The following is a 21,225-nucleotide window of genomic DNA, read 5'->3' on the forward strand; positions in this document are numbered from 1 at the left end:
TATTGAAGAATCCTTGCATCCCAGGGATAAACCCCACTTGATCGTGGTGTATGATTTTTTTAATGTGCTGTTGCAGTCTGTTAGCTAGTATTTTGTTGAGGATTTTTGCATCTATATTCATCAGTGATATTGGTCTGTAGTTTTCTTTTTTTGTGACATCTTTGCCTGGTTTTGGTATCAGGGTGATGGTAGCCTCATAGAATGAGTTTGGGAGTGCTCCGCCTTCTGCAATATTTTGGAAGAGTTTGAGAAGGATAGGTGTTAACTCTTCTCGAAATGTTTGATAGAATTCGCCTGTGAATCCATCTGGTCCTGGGCTTTTGTGTGTTGGGAGATTTTTAATCACTGCCTCAATTTCTGTACTTGTGATTGGTCTGTTCATGGTTTCTATTTCTTCCTGGTTCAGTCTTGGAAGATTGTATTTTTCTAAGAATGTATCCATTTCTTCCAGGTTATCCAATTGATTGGCATATAGTTGCTTGTAGTAGTCTCTCATGATGTTTTGTATTTCTGAGGTGTCCGTTGTGACTTCTCCTTTTTCATTTCTAATTCTGTTGATTTGCATCTTCTCCCTTTTTTTCTTGATGAGTCTGGCTAATGGTTTATCAATTTTGTTAATCTTCTCAAAGAACCAGCTTTTAGTTTTATTTATTTTTCTTATGGTTTCTTTCCTTTCTTTTTCATTTATTTCTGCTCTGATCTTTACGATTTCTTTCCTTCTGCTCACTTTGGGGTTTCTTTGTTCTTCTTTCTCTAGTTGTTTGAGGTGTAAGGTTAGGTTGTTTATTCGATCATTTTCTTGTTTCTTAAGGTAGGACTGTATTGCTATAAACTTCCCTCTTAGAACTGCTTTTGCTGCGTCCCATAGGTTTTGGGTTGTTGTGTTTTCGTTGTCATTTGTTTCTAGATACTTTTTGATTTCCTCTTTGATTTCTGTAGTGATTCCTTGGTTGTTTAATAGTGAATTGTTTAGCCTCCATGTGTTTGTATTTTTGGCAGTTTTTTTCCTGTAATTGATATCTAGTCTCATGGCGTTGTGGTCTGAGAAGATGCTTGATATGATTTCAATTTTCTTGAATTTGCTGAGGCTTGATTTGTGACCCAAGATGTGATCTATCCTGGAAAATGTTCCGTGTGCACTTGAGAAGAAAGTGTAGTCTGTCGTTTTTGGATGGAATGTCCTATAAATATCAATTAAGTCGAGATGGTCTAATGTGTCATTTAAAGCTTGTGTGTCTTTATTTATTTTCTGTTTGGATGATCTGTCCATTGATGTAAGTGGGGTGTTCAAGTCTCCCACTATTATTGTGTTACTGTCGATGTCCCCTTTTATAGCTGTTAGCATTTGCCTTATGTATTGAGGTGCTCCTATATTGGGGGCATAGATATTTACCATTGTGATATGTTCTTCTTGGATGGATCCCTTGATCATTATGTAGTGCCCTTCCTTGTCTCTTTTAATAGTCTTTACTTTCAAGTCTAATTTGTCTGATATGAGTATTGCTACTCCAGCTTTCTTTTGACTTCCATTTGCATGGAATATCTTTTTCCATCCCTTCACTTTCAGTCTATATGTATCCCTTGGTCTGAAGTGGGTTTCTTGTAGGCAGCATATAGAAGGGTCTTGTTTTTGTATCCATTCAGCCAGTCTGTGTCTTTTGGTTGGAGCATTTAATCCATTGACATTTAAAGTGATTATTGACATGTGTGTTCCAATGACCATTTTCTGAATTGTTTTGGGTTTGTATTTGTAGGTGTTTTCCTTTTCTTGTGTTTCCTACTTAGAGAAGTTCCTTTAGCACTTGTTGTAAGGCTGGTTTGGTGGTGCTGAATTCTCTTAACTTTTGCTTGTCTGGAAAGCTTTTGATTTCTCCCTCAAATCTGAATGAGATTCTTGCTGGGTAAAGTATTCTTGGCTGTAGGTTTCTCTCTTTCAGGACTTTCAGTATATCCTGCCATTCCCTTCTGGCCTGCAGAGTTTCTGTAGAAAGGTCAGCTGTTATCCTGATGGGTTTTCCCTTATATGTTGTTTGTTGCTTTTCTCTTGCTGCTTTTAATATTTTTTCTTTGTGTTGAATTGTCGTTAGTTTGATTAATATGTGTCTTGGTGTATTTCTCCTTGGGTTTATTCTGTATGGGACTCTCTGTGCTTCTTGGACTTGGTGAATTATTTCCTTTCCCATGTTGGGGAAGTTTTCCACTAGAACCTCTTCAAATATTTTCACAGACCCTTTCTTGTTTTCTTCTTCTTCTGGGATGCCTATAATTCGAATGTTGGTACGTTTAAGGTTATCACTGAGGTCTCTGAGGCTGTCTTCTAGTCTTTTTATTTTTTTATCTTTTTCCTGCTCTGTGGCGTTTATTTCTTCCATTCTATCTTCCAACTCACTTATTCGTTCTTCTGCCTCAGTCATTCTGCTGGTTAGAGCATCTAGAGTATTTTTAATTTCAGTTATTTTGTTATCCATTGCTGTTTGTTTTTCTGAGTTCTTATGAACTGTTTCTTGTACTTTCTCTATTTTGTTATCGAGATTTTGTATCATTTTTACTATCATTACTCGAAATTCTTTTTCAGGCATTTTTCCTATTTCCTCCTCATTTATTTGGTCTCGTGGGTTTTTTTCCTGCTCCTTTGCCTGCATGGTGTTTCTTTGTTTCCTCATGGTTGTCCAAGCTTTTGGGGTTGCTTGTCTTGGTGATAGAGGTGTTTATAGAAGACTGTCCAAGCCTCAGACTAATGTCCAAGTATTGGATTAGACGAATATTCAGTCGGCTATGTCAGGTTCTCCGCAGCCCTTTCCGGTGTCCGAGGCCGTCTGCTGGTGTTCAGCTGGTTCTCTGTGGGAATGACTGTGTCTTCCGTGCATTCCCAATGCATCTGTGGAGAGGGATGCACTCCACGTCTCTCTACTTCGCCGCCATCTTTTTCTCCTCCTCCCTTGTCTACAGCCAAGATGTTATCTGTTACACCATTGTAGGGAAGAGTCTCAGATCCTTTCTTGAAAGTCACTACTGATGGCTGGCCAGCTGAATGACGTGGTACAGGTTTCGTAACATCTCTGCAGCTCTGTTTTCTCACCTTCCCTGCAGGGATGAAGTGGGCAGCGGAGAAGTTCACTTTTCCCCACGCACCACGCCTTCAGAGAACCGAAAGGAAACCCCTGGTTTTTTTTATTGTGTGTTTGTTTCTCCCTGTAGCATTAATTAGCAAGAGGTTGAAAAACTGATTCATCAACTCTGAGTACAAACTGGTGAATTGATTTCCAGATCTCTGCTAGGGCATTCTCTAAAATGAGATGACAATTTCCTTGCCCTTTTGTTTTTGTAACGCTCATATATAATAACTTTGTAGGCCCTCTCAATTTTTTGACTTGTAAGACCTGGTTAAAGATATCATTCCAGGTGAAGAGAGTAGAACTTTATAATTTTAAAGTTAGGAAAGATCTTAGTAATAATTGCCTTAGTAGTTATTAACTATTATACCAACACTGAGGTAAATATACTACAAAGGGAATCTAGTATCTGGTCATAGGATTTTGGTAGATAGAGGATTCAGAAAAAGATTCTCTGAGGAAGTGATAATTACAGTAGACCTGAAGAATGAGTTGGAATTAGCTAGGCTAAGAAAAGATAAGCTGCCCAAGCAAAGGCAATAGAGTATAGGTGGCCTTGAAATAAGAACATTCATCTATTGAAAATATGCTCAGCGTCACTAATTATTAAATAGAAATCAGAACTACAATTAAGTACCACCTCACACCAGTCAGAATGGCCATCATTAAAAAGTCTACAAATAACAAATGCTGCAGAGGGTGTGGAGAAAAGGGAACTGTCCTACACTGTTGGTGGGAATATAAGTTGGTACAGCCACTAAGGAGAACAGTATGGAGGTTCCTCAACTAAAAATAGAGTTGCCATATGATCCAGCAATCCCACTCCTGGGCCTATATACAGACAAAACGATAATTCAAAAAGATACATGCACCCCTATGTTCATAGCAGCACTGTTCACAATAGCCAAGACGTGGGAACAACCTAAATGTCCTTCCACAGATGACTGGATAAAGATGTGGTACATATATACAATGGAATACTAATTAGCCATAAAAAAGAATAGCATAATGCCATTGCAGCAACATGGGTGGACTTGGAAATTATCATACTAAGTAAAGTAAGTCAAAAAGAGAAAGGCAAGTACCATATGATATCACTTACATGTGGAATCTAAAATATGACACAAATGAACCTATTTATGGAACAGGAAAACTCTCAGACATAGAGAACAGACTTGTGGTTGCAGGGGGTGGGAGGGATGGATTGGGAGTTTGGGGTTAGCAGATGCAGAGTATGTATAGAATGGATAAACAGCAAGGTGCTACTGTGTACCACAGGGAACTGTATTCAATATCATGTGATAACCATAATGGGAAAGAATATTTTAAATATATATGTGTGTGTAACTGAATCACTTTGCAGTACAGCAGAAATTAACACAACATTGTAAATCAACTATATTTCAGTTTTAAAAAAAGCATTCACGTACTTGTGGAATTGAAAGACCAGTTTGGCTAGGAAAGACAGAATGATAAGACATAAGCCTAAGGAGGAAATTAGGATAGAAAACAAGTAGAGCTTCATATGACATTAAGAATATAGGATATTTTCTCATTGAGATATAATTCACGTACCACAAAGTGTAAATTTCAGGAGTTTTTAGTACATGTTGTGCTACCATCACCATTATGTTAATTCTAGAACATTTTATCACCCCAGGAAAAAAACCCATACTCATTCACAGTCACTCCCAATTTCTCCCTTTTCCCATCTTCTGGTAACCAGTAATCTATTTATACTGTCTGTAGATTTGCCTGTTCTGGACATTTCATGTAAATGTGATTATACAGTATATGCCTTTTGTGTATGACTTCTTGAATTTACCAGTGTTTTCAAGATTCATCAATGTTTTAACAAGTATAGATAGTTAATACCTTCTTATGGCTGAATAATATTCCATTGTATGGATATACCACATTTTGTTTGTCCATTGATGAACATTTAGGTTGTTTCCACTTTGGTGCTATTATTAAAATGCTGCTACAGGTTTTGTTTGGGCATGTGATTTCAGTTCTCTTAGACATATTCCAAGGAGTGGAATGGCTTGGTTGTATGGTAATTCTGTGTTTACTTTTTTTGAAAATTTGAGAAATAGTTTTCAAAAGTGCTTGTACCATTTTATGTTCCCACCAGCAATATGTGAGGTTTCCAGTTTCTCCACTTTTTTGCCAATACTTACTACTGTCTTTTAATTCTAGGTATCCTAATGGGTATGAATTAGCATATCTCATTGTGCTTTTGATTTTACATTTTCCTAATGACCAGTGAAGTTGAAACTCTTTTCATGTGCTTATTAGCAGTTTGTATCTTCTTTGCAGAAAGGTCTGTTCAGATCTTTTGTCCATTTTTTTAGTTGCGTTATTTGTCTTATATTGTCTTGCAGGAGTGTTTTTTTATATATTCTGGATTCTAGTCCCTTATCAGATATATGATTTGCAAATATTTTCTTCCATTTTGTTGGCTGTCTTTTCACTTTCTTGATAGTATCTTTGGAAGTACAAAATTTTCACTTTTGATAAAGTTCAATTTATTTTTTTCTTTGGTTACTTATTCTTTAGATGTCATGTCTAAGAAATCATTGTCTAATCCAAGGTCAAAAAAAATTACACCTGTGTTTTTTTTCTAAAAGTTATAATTTTAGCTCTTATATTTAGGTCCTTGATTCATTTTGAGTTGCTTTTTGTGTTTAGCATGAAGAAAGGGTCCAACTTCATTCTTTTGCAGGTAGATATCCTAGTTGTCCCAGCACCAGTTGTGAAAAGACAGTGCTCCTCCATTGAAGTGATGTGGTACTTTTTAAAAAAATCAATTGACCATAAAAACTTAGGCTGTTAATTCTGTTCCACTGATCTACATGTCTATCCTTATGCCAGTACACAATTATCTTGATTACTGTAGCTTTGTAATATGTTTTGAAATAGGTAAATGTGAGTCCTCCAGTTTTTTTGTTTTCAAGATTGTTTTGGCTGCTCTGTGTCCCTTGTATTTCCTTATAAATTTTAGGGTCAGTTTATTAATTTTGCAATAAAGTCACCTGGGATTTTGATAAGGATTGTGTGGTGTGTGAAGGTCAACTTTGGGAGTATTGATATTCTTCTGGAAGATATCTTCTCATTTATTTAGTCTTATTTAATATCTTTCAGTGTTTTATAGTTTTTAGTATAGCCTTATACTTATTTTGTTAAACTTATTTCTAGGTATTCTTTTTAATGCTATTGTGAATAGAATTGTTTTCTTAATTTCATTTTTGGATTGTTCATTGCAAGTGTATAGATATACAATTGATTTCTGTATATGCATCTTGTATCCCACAGCCTTGCTGAAGTTGTTTAAAATTTTTTATATGGGACATCATCTCATCTGCAAATAGAGAACTGACTTTTGGTTTCATTGATTTTTCTCTATTTTTTAACTCTCTCTATTTTTTTTAATTTATTTTTTACTCAAATATCTATTATTTCCTTCCCTCTGCTTCCTTTGGGTTTAGTTTGCTCTGTTTCTAGTTTCTTAATGTGCAAGTATACGTTATGGATTTGAGATCTTTCGTCTTTTTAATGCAGGTATTTACAGCTACAGATACACAAATAAGAACTGCTTTAGCTGCATCCCATAAGTTTTGGTATGTTGTGCTTTTGTTTGCATTTATCTTAAAATGTTTTCTATTTATTTATATGTTCTTTGACTCTTTGGTTATTTAGTTGAGTGTTTAATTTCCACATATTTGTGAATTTCCCATTGTTTCTGATTTCTCATTTCATTCCATACTGTGTATGATTTCAGTCTTCTTTCATTTATTAAAGACTGGGCAATTAGGAGAGAAGTTGAAATAAAAAGCATCCAGATTGGAAAGGAAAGAGTCAAATATCTCTATTTGCAGATTACATGATGTCTTCCCCAGCTAGAACTTTCAGTACAGTGTTGCATAGAAGTGGCAAGAGCAGACATCTTTGTCTTGTGCTTTATCTTATAGGGAAAGCTTTTTGAGTCTTTCACCATTGAATATGATGTTCACTTGTCTTAACGTCCACTTTATCTAATATTGGTATGTCATTAGGTCTGGATAGTGTATCTTTTTCCATCCTTTTATTTTCAACTAATGTGTGTCTATTGTCAAAAATATATAGTTGGATCATATTTTTATTCATTCTGTGAGTCTCTGCCTTTTAATTAGATGCTGAATCCATTGCCTTTAAATGTAATTACTGATTAGGTGTGGATTTTGTCTGCCATTTAATTATTTGTATCTATACAGCTTATGTTTTTTTTTCTTGTTCTGCTATTCTTCTAGTACTGCCTTTTTTGTATTGAATAGATCCAATTTAACATTCTAATTTTATTGTTGTTTTCTTTATATTTTTTATGTTTGAGTTATTTTCTTAGTGATTGCTTAAAGATTACAGTTAACTTAAAACAAGTCTGTTTGGATTAATATCAATTTAACTTCAGTAGTGTATTAAAAATTTTGCAACTTTATAATTCCATTCCCTTTCCCCTTCTTTTTGCTGTTAAGATAATATAAATTACATCTTCATACATTGTATGCCCATCAACACAGATTTATAATTGTTGCTGTATGCAGTTGTCCTTTTTATTTGTAAACATTTTCCCCCTTTTTTTACATTTTTATGTATTTATTTACTTATTTATTTAGGCCACACAGCATGTGGAATCTTCATTCCCCAACCAGGGATCAAACCTGCACCCCCTACATTGGAAACAGAGTCTTAACCACTGGACCACCAGGGAAATCCCTGCAGATGTCTTTTTAAAGCAGAGAGGAGAAAAAGAGATTACAAACAAAAATCATTTATCCTGTTTTATTCTTGCTTGTGTAGTTACCTTTACCATTGTTCATTAATTGTTTAGTATGGTTTTGACTTTCATTTTAGCCTAAAGAACTCCCTTTAGTATTTCACATAGAACAAGTCTGTTAGCAACTAATTATTTCAGCTTTTTTAATCCAGAAATATCTTAGTTTCTTAATTTTGAAGAAGTTTTGCTAGATATAGAATTCTTGGTTGACTTTTTCTGTCAGCACTTTCAGTATGTCATCTCACTGCCTCTGGCCTGCATGGTTTCTAATGAGAACTCAGCTGTTAATCTTATAGAGGATCCCTTGTATGGGATAAGCCGTTTCTTTCTTTCCACTTTCGAGATTCTCTCTTTTGACTGTTTGATTATATGTCTAGCTATGGATCTCTTTGAGTTTATCCTACTTGTAGTTTTTTGAGTTTCCTAAATAAGTAGATTGATTTTAGTTTCCTAAAATTTGGGGTATTCTCACATTATTTCTTCAAATATTGTTTCAACCCTTTTCTGTCTCTCACTTCATTCTGGGACTCCCAGAACATATGCTTATGTTGGTACATTTGATAAAGTTTCACAGGTCTCTGAGACAGTTCACTTTCAGCATTCTTTCCTCATACTTAATAATCTCATTTGACCTGTGTTGAAGTGCACTGATTCTTTGATCTTTCTCCTCAAATCTGCTATTTACTGGCAAATTTTGTACTTCTGTTATTATATTTTTTGAGTTTTCAACTCCAGAATTTCTGTGGTTTTTTTCTTTTAATTTCTTTCTCTTTTATTTCTTTTTGATAAGATGTTCTCATAATTTGTTTAGATATTTATGTATAGTTTTCTTTAGTTCTCTGATCTTATTTAAAATAGTTGAAAGCTTTAAGTCCAGTGCCTTGGCTTCCTTAGTGACAGTTTCTACTGACCACATATTTTCCCCTTGTTTATTAGCCGTACTTTCTTGTTTCTCTGCATGTCTCATAACCTTTTTGTTGAAAATTGAAAACATTAAAGTTTTCAGGTGGTATAATGGTATAATGTGACGACTCTTGTAATAAAATTCTCCTCTCTCCTTCATGTTTGTTACTGCTCTTTGTTGTTATTTAGCAGTTGTTTTTTAACAGTTAGTCTCTTGAACTAATTATATAAAGTGTATATTCTTGTTTATATTCTATGATTGGACAGTGATTTCCTTCAATGCTTGGAGTCAATAAATCTCCCATTGCTAAAGGGCTGTGTGTACATTGGGGTATGCTTCAACATTTAGCTAAGCATTTGACAACGCTGCCTTAGCCTTCACTTCCTGCTTGCTCAGAGGCTTATGGTCAGCTAGAGGTGAGTGCTTAGGGCCTTGTCAGGTCTTTTCTAAGTACACATGCTACCCTACATTTGCACATGGCCTTCTACTGTCCCAGGAGTATGTCACAGCTTTTCAAAGCCCCCTACAGACTTCTCATTCCCTAGCTTTTCTTTTTTTGCATGCATTTATTTGTTTGTTTAGCTTGTTGTTTGTCCCAACCATTATCTCTGTCATAGGCAGCTGCAGTGTTAACCAATTCCTGCTGATTGATTTGACAAAAACACCTCTAAAGAGAAGGTTTACACAGGGTAAACTTTGATTCAGTTCAAAGACAAGCCATGCAAGTGAGGTTTTATAGGGAGTTGTCACACAAATCAAATACTGACAGTTTCTGGGAATGGGATTTGGGAAAGATTCCAGCTTCATCTGATCCATCTGTTGTCTGCTAGGCTGCTGGTTTTCGCTGCATTTGCAGGCTGTTGATTTTCAAGTGTACCACTCAGCTGGAGAGATGAGTGTGAGAATAGAGGAAGTTAAAATTCTACAGTGTTCATTGTCTTTACTGACTTCAGCCATTTTTCTTGATGAATGCTCACAGATTTTTTTTGCAAAACTTTATTTTCAGAGTTCAGTAAAAGTGTGATAATTTGTGCCAGTGTTCTCTTTGCTTTTGTAGAGGAGAGGATTTTGGGAGGTCCTTACTCTTCCATTCCTGCTGAAGCTGCTTAGGATTTAGAAGTTTAACCTGAGAGCTGTGGGAAGTGATATGAATCCTTTGTCTTTACACAAGGAAATAATTTAACCAGATTTGATTCACAAGTTAAGGCAAGTGTGAGGCCTCATAGATGAAGCATCTTACTCTGGAACACGTTAAATGCTTTTTTTCCTCCAAAGCCACAATGCTTATTTTAACACAGTAAATTATGAACCTCCTCTCCTGATATCTTATCTGTTGTTCTTTTTTGCTGTACTACTGCTTTTAGAGTTGGTTCATTAAACCGCAGTGATGCTAAGAAAGAAAAAAAACAAGGATAGACTGCTAGTCAAGACAGTGTTCATATGTGTAAAACTACAAAGCAGTGGTATGTGATAATGTTTCATAAATGTCAGTTAGGTGTGAATGTTACAGTTCTGGTTGAAATAGTTAATGCTTTGATTCCCAAAGGGCAAAAATTAAAAATCAAAGGAATGCCTTTCTTACATTTCATACAAAGTAAGTCTTGTCTTTATTTTTTTTAAAAAACCATTAGGCAAATAAGTGAAATATACAGGTAAATTGCAGTGTTGAGATAATGTAACTTTTTTCATAATCCAGTAAGTTAATTTATACCATCTACTCACCTAGTTAATATGGAGGTTACAGAGTAGAACATTTATCATTTCTTTATTGGTTCTCATTATTTATTGTTACTTTATTGTTTCTTTTGTAACCATTACTGTGCAGTAATTGCACTTTATCAAACACCTTATTTTTCTGGTTTAGCTGGAGTTTTGAGGGGGTTTTGTTTTTTTCCAGTTTTATTGAGATGTAATTGATAGGCATCACCATGTAAGTTTAAGGTGTACAGCCCAATGGTTTGACATATATAATGTGAAATGATTACTGCAGTAAGTTCAGTTAGCATCTATCATCTCACATAAATACAATAAAAAGAGAAAGCAAAAAAGAAATTATTTTTTTCCTTGTGATGAGAACTTTTAGGATTGATTGTCTTAACAATTTCCATATATATCATACAGCAGCGTTAACTATAGTCACTTACTATGTTGCAATGTACTTACAGTCCCTAATATTTACAGTTGACCTTTGAACAGCACAGATTTGAACTATGTGGGTCCACTTATATGTGGATTTTTTTTTTCCAGTAAATATGTACTGCAGTACTACACAATCTGCAGTTGGCTGAATCTGCATATGTGGACCTCAGATTTGGAGGGCCAACTATAGTTATACATGGATTTTTCGACTGTGTGCAGGGCCGATGGCCTTAGCCCCAGCATTGTTCGAGGGTCGACTGTATTTATCTTGTAACTGGAAATTTGTAATTTTTTGACCACCTTTTCTCATTCTACCTGCTTCCATTCCCTGCCTCTGGTAACCACAAATCTGATCTCTTTTTCTATGAGTTCAGTTGGGGTTTTTTTGTTGTTTGTTTTTAAGATTCCACGTAAGAGTGAAATCATATAGTATTTGTCTTTTTGGTCTGAGTTATTTCATTTAGCGTAATAATCTCTTGTTCCATCCATGTAGTCCCAAATGCCAAGATTTCATTTATTTCTATGGCTGAATAATACTCTCTTGTGTATGTATGTATATATACACCACAACTTATTTATCCATTCATTCATCAGTGGACACTTAGGTTGTTTCCATGCCTTGGCTATTGTAAATAATGCTGCTGTGAACATGGTGGGGGGTGGGGGGGCGGTGCAGATATCTTTTTAAGATAGTGGGTTTTCTTTCCTTTGGATATATTCCCAGAAGTGAAATTGCTGTATCATATGATAGTTCTATTTTTAATTTTTTGAGGATCCTCCGTATTGTTTTTTATAGTGGCTGTATCAGTTTTCAGTCCCACCAGCAGTACACAAGAGTTCCCTGTTATACACATCCTCACCAGCATTTGTTATCTGTTGTCTTTTTGGTGATGCCCATTCTGACAGGCATGAAATGATATCTCATTGTGGTTTTGATTTGCATTTCCTAATGGCGAGTGACATTGAGCATTGTTTCATGTACCTGTTGGTCTTCTATGTATCTTCTTTGGATAAATGTCTTTTCAGGTCTTTTGCCACTTTTTAATTGGATAATTTATTTTTTTGCTCTTGAATTGTATGAGTTCTGTGTTTATTTTGGTTATTAACCCCTTATAAGATATATGGAAATATTTTTTGCCCATTCCGTAGGTTGTTTTTTCATTTTGTTGATGGTTTCTGTTGCTGTGCGGAAGCTTTTTAATTTGACATATTCAAACTTGTTTTTTACTTTGTAACTTGTGCATTAGGTGTCAAATCCAGAAAATCATTGGCAAGACCCATGTCAAGGGGCTTTCTTCCTGTTTTCTTCTAGGAGTTTCACGCTTTTAGGTCTTATGTTTAAGTCTTTAATCCATTTCAAGTTAATTTTTGTGAGTGGTGTAAGATAAGGGTCTAGTTTCACTCTCTTATGTGTGAATATCCAGTTTTGCTAGCACAATTTATTGAAGAGATGGTCTTTTCTCCATTGAGTATTCTTGGCTTCCTTGTCAAATTTAGTTGACCGTGTATGCTGCAGATCATTTCTAGGCTTTGAATTCTGCTCCATTGATCTGTTTGTCTGTTTTTATGCCAGTAGCATACTGTTTTGTTTACTGTGGCTTTATAGCATATTAGCTAGAGTTTTTCTTTTCAAACAGCTGTTTTATGAATTCTGCTTTGTACTGCAGCACAAACTGGTGTTTCAGGCAAGGCTGCAGAATCCTATCATGTTCACCTGAAGTTGCATTTGTGATATGGAACTGCTGTGGTATTCTCAACAGCGGTTATAACTGAAAGTTCAGAATTTACTGAAATTACTGAATTACATCTTATTTTTCATTTAGGTTACTTACAACAAGAGAACCTTACTTCTACCTGCCAGGCTTTTATTTTGGAAAGTTCAAATTTAAAAGAATATGCAGAACACTGTACAGATGAAGGTTTTATCCCAGCCTGCTTACTGGTGAGTGATTTGTTCCTTAAGGAAATATTTCATCATTGACCAACATAAGACACTATATAAACACAGTCTTAAAAATCAGCTCATTTAGCAAAATCAGAATGGGCAGAAATTTGATAGTTTGTATTCATGCATGAGTGGAAAGACCTAAAGAAGTCCAGCTCTTCTTTTCACGCATTTATGTGTAAGCTGGGAAGTGAATTACAACTTTGAGAATCAGTTTCAAAATGACGCCCTCATTTCTAATTAGTTTCACTACTGCTTGTGTTGGAGCTTACTTGTTAACTGCCTTTTCTGGATTAAACATTTGTATCTCTCAAATTCATATATTGAAATGCCGCCCCTCAGTGTGATGATATTGAGAGATAAGACCTTTGGAAAGTAATTAAGTTTAGATTAGGTCATGAAGTTAGGAACTTCATGATGAGATGTAAAAAGTGTCCATGTGCGCACACCAAGGAAAGGCCATGTGAGCACACATAAAGAAGGGGGATGCGTGCAAGCCAGGAAGTTGATCCTCACCAGGAACCAGATCATCTGACAACTTGATCTTGGACTTCCCAACCTGCAGAAGAGTGAAAAATAAGCCACCTGGTCTGTGGCATTATATAGCAGTCCAATCTTTCCTATATCTGCTTTTCCTATAATTGCTTACTTCAGACAAATATCAAACAGATATTTTGATATCTTGTTGTCCTCTCTCTTTTAAATATCACTAGACCAGAAGAGTGTTGTTGGTATATAATGGATATATGTTAGAACTACACTATTTGAAATGGTGTTTTGTTGTTTTATTTTAAGCATCAGTCCTTAGATTCATTTCAGTTATCACAGACAACATGATTATCTGTGGAGGAAACCTTAAAGAAACCTACAAAACTACTGGAGTTTAGCAAGGTCACAGGATACGAAGTGTACAAAAGTCTATCATATTTCTTTATACCTACAATGAACCATTGAAAATGGAATTAAAAAAGAAAATACCACTTACAGTAGCACCCAACAAACCAAAATGAAATACTTAGATAATAAGTCTAACAAAATATGTATAGAATCTGTATGCTATCTACATGAAAGAAATCAAAGACTTGAATAAAGAAAAATATACTGTGTTCATGGAATGAGCAACTCAATATTGTTAAGGTGTCCATTCTCCAAATTTTGATCTATACATTCATTACAGTCAGGAATCCCAGCAGGTTTTTTTGTTTGGTTTTGCTTTGAAATGGCCATTTATTGAATATGTCTTATCTTCAGGTACCACTTACATCCTTTGTTGTTCACATAGTTTTTTCAAGAATAAACATACAGAAGTTACATCTAAATCCAGTCACTTAAGGAGGGGTGGCTAGCGATGTGACACAGAAAACCCTGTGTCTCCCTAAGGGAAATACAGTAAGTCCAGTATATATGAACCTTCAACTTGCACACTTTCAAGGATGTGAACATGCTACTACTACCCAGACATCACTGGATCATTTTTTCAAGAGGGTAGATAGAATTGAATCCAATAAGGAACCAGAAGCTGTGCCACCAGTGTCAGGCATGAGTGAAATTGCAGCTTGCCCTCTGTCTCCTATTGCTAATGATCCTTCAGCTCTACCATCTCCCACCTCCTCTCCCTCCCCCAGTCAGTAACTCTTCTTGCCTGTTTCACTCCATGCCAGCCCCTGGATGCCAACTGTTGTACTGTACTACTGTACTTTTCAAGGTACTGTACTGTAAGTTTAAAAATGTTTATTTTTGTTTGTTTGTTTTTTATGTATTTGTGTGAAAAGTGTTATAAACCTATTACAGTACAGTACTATATAGCTGATTGTGTTAGTTGGGTACCTAGGTAAACTTTGTTGGACTTACGAACGTGCTCTTGGAACAGTACTGGCTCATATGTAGGGGACTTAACTGTAATCAGCTTTCACTTTGATACCAGTTAGAAAGTAATTCTCCTAATTTACTGAGTATCTGCCAGGAGCATACTCTACATCAGCAAACTGATGATAACAAGAGTGATAGAGATCCACAACCTTTTTGACAGCAGGACCTAATTTGAACTGATATTTATAGCCCTTTTTTAAAAATCCCACTCTGTGTAACTATCCATTTAGTTGTAAAAATGTTAATATTAGATTGTAGGATGCTGCCCCAGCCCCACAGGAGTTATTACATGGTATGCAGTTTATGTCCATATATAATACTCAGTATCTCAAAATCTGAAAAAATCTGAAATTTGAAACACATTTGGAAGTGATGCTGATAATGGGAGGAATTGTGTGAGGGAGCAGGAGTTTATAGAGAATCTCTGTACCCTCCTCTCGATTTTCTTGTGAACATTAAACAGCTTTTAAAAATTAAATAGCACATATGGTCCCATTTCCCTATTTCAGGGATTTTGGATCCTCGCTGCAAATGATTTGATACTCTTGGGCTCTTCATTTATTTAATGACTATAATTTTAAAGAATGAGAGTATTCAGAGAAAAATACTCAATAAACTTTATGTTAGACTTTTCTTTCCTTTTTCTTTTCTTTTTTCTTTTTTTTCTTTTTTTATTTCTTTTGGTTAAAATCCATGTCATTTATTTATTCAACAAAAATCTGAGTATCTTCTGTGTTCCAGAACATGGCCTTGGTGCTGGAAATGGAGATAAACTTTTAAATTTTTTAAATTAAGAATATAATAAAATAAGTTGTAATCCAGAGTTAATTTATCCTGCCTGTCAAATACTTTATAATTATTATATTTGTCAAGCTACCAAAAACTTCACAATTCCAAGCAAGTCCTAATCACGTTCTTAACATTAACTTGCAGTCCAATATCAGATTGGCTTGTGTTGAATTGGTTTATTGGCAATAGATGATTTTTTTTAAAGTAGCACCCACTTAAAAGATCATTGATCCCTTTATCATTATGTAATGCCTTTCTTTGTCTTTGTTTTAATTTTATTTTTTTAAGAGTTCTTTCTTCTGTTTTTTTTAAGTAAGTTTATTTACTGATTGATTGATTGGCTGCATTGGGTCTTCCTTGCTGCACACAGGCTTTCTCTAGTTGTGGTGATCAGGGGCTACTCTTCATTGTGGTGCGCAGGCTTCTCATTGTGGTGGCTTCTCTTGTTGCAGAGCACAGGCTCTAGGCAGGTGGGCTTCAGTAGTTGCAGTACATGGGCTCAGTAGTCGTGGCACACAGGCTTAGTTGTTCCTTGGCATGTGAAATCTTCCCAGACCAGGGCTTGAACTGTGTCCCCTGCATTGGCAGGCGGATTCTTAACCAGTGTGCCACCAGGGAAGTCCCTGTCTTTGTTTTAAAGTCTGTTTTATCTGATAAAAGTATTGCTACCCCAGCTTTCTTTTCATTTCCATTTGCATGGAAAATCTTTTTTCATCTCTTCATTTTCAGTCTGTGTGTGTCTTCAGATTTGAACTGAATCTCTTTTAGACAGTATATAACCTTCATACTAGCTTTATAGTGGGTGATCCACTACCTTTACTGTGTGTTTGTCTCTACCAGTGATATTTTTTTTCTTTCATAATTTTCTTATTTCTAGTTATGGCCTTTTCTTTTCCATTTAAAGAAGTCCCTTTTAACATTACTTATAGGGCCAGTTTAGTGGTGATGAACTCCTTTGGCTTTTGTTCATCTGGGAAACTCTCTCTCTCCTTCACTTATGAATGATAATCTTAACCAGGTAGAATATTCTTGCTTGTTGAGTTATTTTTTTCCAGCACGTTGAATATGTAGTGCCATTCCCTTCTGTCATGTGAAGTTTCTGCTGAAAAATCTGCTGATCATCTTATAGGGGTTCTCTTGTATGCAACTAGTTGTTTTTCAGTTGCTGCTTTTTAAGATTCTCTGTTTAACTTTTTTTAATAAATAAATAAACTTATTTATTTATTTATTTATTGGCTGCGTTGAGTCTTCATTGCTGCACGTGGGCTTTCCCTAGTTGCCGTGAGTGGTGGCTACTCTTTGTTGCAGTGCACAGGCCTCTCATTGTGGTGGCTTCTCTTGTTGCAGAGCATGGGCTCTAGGCACATGGGCTTCAGTAGTTGTGGCTCACAGGCTCTAGAGCACAGGCTCAGTAGTTGTGGCACACAGGCTTAGTTCCTCCATGGCATCTGGGATCTTCCTGGATCAGGGATTGAACCCATGTCCCCTGCATTGGCAAGCATATTCTTAACCACTGTGCCACCAGGGAAGTCCCATCTTTAACTTTTGACAAATTATAATGTGTCTTGATGTGGGTCTCTTTTGGTTCATTTTGTGTGGGACTCTATGCTCTCTGTATTTGGATGTCTTTTCCTTTGACAAGTTAGGGAAGTTTTCAGCCACTTTTTCTTCAAAGAGTTTTCCTGTTCTTTCCTCTCTCTCTCTTCTCCTTCTAGAACTCCTATTATGGAAATGTTAGTGTGCATGATGTTGTCCCAGAGATCCCTTAAACTATCCTCATTTTTTTAAAATCCTTTTTGTTTTAATTGGGTGATTTCTACTGCCTTGTCTTCTAGATTGCTGATCCATCCTTCTGCATTCTCTACTCTGCTGATTCTCCAGTGTTATTTTCACTTCAGTTATTGTACTCTTTAGTTCTCATTGGTTCTTTTTTATATTTTCTCTTTGTTGAAGTTCTCATTTGAGTTCATCCATTCTTCTCCCAAGTTCAGTGAGCATCTTTATGACTATTACTTTTAAATTCTTTATCTGGTAAATTGCTAATCTCTGTTTTGTTTAGTTCTTTTTCTGAGGTTTTATCTCGTTTTGTTTGGAAGGTATTCTTTTGTCTCTTCATTTTGCCTAACTCTCTGTATTTGTTGCTATGTATTAGGTATACCAACTATGTCTCCTGGTCTTGAAAGAGTAGCCTTAATGTAGAAGGTGTCCTGTGGGCTCAGTGGTACAATCACCCTGTCACCAGAGAGGTGCTCCAGGGGTATCCACTGTGTGGGCTCTGTGCAGCTTCCTGTTGTGGTTGGGCTGCAACTGCTGCAGTTGTGGTAATGGGCCAGGCTGTCCTTCAATCTAGGGGTCTGAGGCCCAGTCACTACTGTTGCCAGCTTGCTGATGTGCAGTGCTGGCCCCCTGGAACAGGAGCACAGGTGCCACTTAAGTAGTGTTGTGGAAGAATAACCCAAACTGTTCTTAAAAAGAATATGTTCAAGGACTCACATTACTTGATCTTAAAACTTACTAACTAGCAATAGTAATCAGGATTGAGTGGCATTAGGAGACGGTTACACATAAGATCAGTGGAACAAAGTAGAGAGTCCAAATGTGATTTTTGACAAAAGTGCAAAGGCATTTCACTGGAGAAAGGATAATCTTAACAAGAAATGGTGATAGCACAATTAGACATCCAGATTTTTTAAAAGACGAACCTTTTACACATACCTCATACAAAAATTAACCAACAGTGGATAATAGATCAAAATGTAAAACATAGAACGATAAGACTTTCAGAAGAAAATTTATGTAATATTGGTTTTGGTAGTGAGTTTTTAGACATGATGCCAAAAGCACTGACTATAAAATGAAAATCTGATAAATTCAACTCTATAAAAATATAAAATTTTTGCTCTATGAGAGACGGTGTTAAAAGAATGACAAGCCATAGGCTAAGAGAAAATAATTTGCAACTCTCAAGAAGGGGTTGTGCCTAGAATATATGAGAAACTTTTTTTTTTTTAACTGAATTTTTTCTTTAATGGTCAAGAGATCTGAAGACCCTGCCCCAAAGAAAATATAGGCATGGCAATAAGCATGTGAAAAAAATACTCCATGTTATTAGTCATTAGGAAAATGAAAATTAATATCCCAATCAGATACTGATACATACATATTAGAAGACAAGTATAGAAAACAATTTTAAAATTATCAGATCCTTGGTGGCAAAGATGCAGAGCAACAAAAACTTATTCATTGCTGATGAGAATGCAAAATCATACAGATGCTTTGCAAAACAGATTGGCAATTGTTTATAAAGTTAAAAAACTGAGCCCCATGTGACCCAGCATTCATACACCCAGATATTTACCCAAGTGAGTTGGAAAACTTATGTTCACACAAAAACTTAAACGCTGTGGTGGTCAGAAACTGAAAATAACCAAGATGTCTTTCAACAAGTGAATGAATAAATAAACTGGTATATTCCTACTACTAAGCAGTAAATAACAGCACTGTTGATTCATGTAATAACATGAATGAATCTTAAATTCTTCTAAATCAGCAATTTTAACAGGTAAGTTAATATGGTATAGATAATGGGAGCCAGGTTTCTCACTCTGTGAGAAAGAAAATACAAATAAGCATAAGAATGAGACCTGTAGCAGTAAATTACATAGTAAGAGATATCAGTATGAAGTTGTTTATTTTGCTATATGTACAGATATATACAGAAATACAGATTTTTTTGTATATGTGGATTAGCATATCTGTATGTGTGTAGCTCTCTGTGCTGTGGGGGCCTAGATGCAGTAATACCCTAGTAACTACAAGCAAATCTGCCACCCAGATCTTTATTTTTCATGGTTCTGGAGGCTGGAAAGACCGAGATCAACTGCCCCTGTTTCAGTTCCTGGTGAAGCCTGTCTTCCTGGCTTATAGACGACCACCTTCTTGATGTAACCTCACGTGAATTTACATGGACGTAATTCATTGTATAGCGTTCATTCAGCAATTATTTTTTAGCTACTAAAAATGAAGCAAGGTATAATGACCAAGTTAGTATTAGGCATAACTCTTAACTTCTCAGACTTTAAATAACACAGAGGCTCCTGTACTACAAGCAACTGTATGCCAATAGGATGGACAACCCAGAAAAGAAATGGACAAATTTTTAGAAAGAGACAATCTTCCAAGACTGAACCAGGAGCAAATACAGAATACAAACAGACCAATCAGAAGTACTGAAATTGAAACTGTGATTTAAAAACTCCCAACAAACAAAAAAGTCTAGGACAAGGTGGCGTCACAGGCGAATTCTGTCAAACATTTAAAGTTACCTATCCTTCTGAAACTATTCCAAAAAATTGCAGAGGAAGGAACATTTCCAGACTCTCTCTGTGAGGCCACCATCACCCTGATACCAAAACCAGACAAAGATACCACAAAAAAAGAAAATTACAGGCCGTTATCACTGATGAACAGAGACATAAATTCTCAACAAAATACTAGCAGACTGAGTCTGACAATACATTAAAAGGATCATACACCATGATCAAGTGGGATCTATCCCAGGAATACCAGGACTTTTCAGTATCCACAAATCAATCAGTGTGATATACCACATCAACAAATTAAAAAATAGAAACCATGCGATCATCTCAGTCGATGCAGGAAAAGCTTTTGACAAAATTCAACACCAATTTATGATAAAAACTCTCCAGAGAGTGGGCATAGAGAGAGTCTACCTCAACATAATGAAGGCCATATATGACAGACCTACAGCTAACATCATACTCAGTGATGAAAAGCTGAAAGCATTTCTTTTAAGATCAGGAACAAGACAAGGATGTCCACTCTCAACACTACTATTCGACATAGTTTTGGAAGCCCTACCCATAGCAATCAGAGAAGAAAAAGAAATAAAAGGAATCCATATTGGAAAAGAAGTGAAACTCACTGTTTGCAGATGACATGATTCTATACATACAAAATCCTAAAGATGCCACCAGAAAACTGCTAAGCTTATCAATGTATTCAGCACAGTTGCAGAATACAAAATTAATACACAGAAATCTCTTGCATTACTATACATTAAAAAGAAAAGATCAGAAAGAGAAAGAAACAATCCCATTAGCCATTGCATAAAAGAGAATAAAACCTAGAAATAAACCTACCTAAGGAGGCAAAAGACCTGTATGAAAAAACCGTAAGATGCTGATGAGAAGAAATCAAAGATGACACAAACAGATGGAATGGTATACCATGTTCTTGTATTAGAAGAATAAGTATTATCAAAATGGCTATACTCCCAATGGCAATCTACAGATTCAGTGCAGCCCCCATCAAATTACCAATGGCATTTTTTCACAGAACTAGGACAAAAAAATTTTCAGTTTGAATGGAGACACAAAAAACCCCAAATAGCCAAAGCAATCTTGAGAAAGAAAAACGAATCTGGAGTAATCAGGCATTCTGGCTTCAGACTATATTACAAAGCTAGAGTCATCAAAACAGTGTGGTACTGGCACAAATGCAGAAATATAGATCAGTGGCACAGGATAGAAAGCGCAGAAATAAACCCACACACTTGTGGTCAATTAATCTATGACAAAGGAGGCAAGACTGTACAATGGAAGAAAGGCAGTCTCTTCAGTAAGTGGCGCTG

General features: G+C 35.8%; 1 protein-coding gene across 4 annotated transcripts in view; it reads left to right on the forward strand.

Annotated features, from left to right (window-relative positions):
• LOC130861243 (protein NPAT) overlaps positions 1–21,225 on the forward strand; it is a 64,398-nt gene that overhangs the window by 8,813 nt on the left and 34,360 nt on the right. Inside the window, exons 2-3 of one of the 4 annotated variants that reach the window (XM_057749904.1) lie at positions 6,675–6,733; positions 12,793–12,911. The exons of 2 other annotated variants lie outside the window; for them this stretch is intronic. Coding sequence is in view for 1 of the 2 variants with exons in the window: in XM_057749903.1 (XP_057605886.1) it covers positions 12,793–12,911 (119 nt within the window). In the remaining variant the exon portion in view is untranslated. The remainder of the gene's footprint in view (positions 1–6,674; positions 6,734–12,792; positions 12,912–21,225) is intronic. One more of the 4 variants, XM_057749903.1, reaches the window with a different exon arrangement.

Source organism: Hippopotamus amphibius, chromosome 9, assembly GCF_030028045.1.
Source record: "Hippopotamus amphibius kiboko isolate mHipAmp2 chromosome 9, mHipAmp2.hap2, whole genome shotgun sequence".
NCBI lineage: Eukaryota > Metazoa > Chordata > Mammalia > Artiodactyla > Hippopotamidae > Hippopotamus > Hippopotamus amphibius.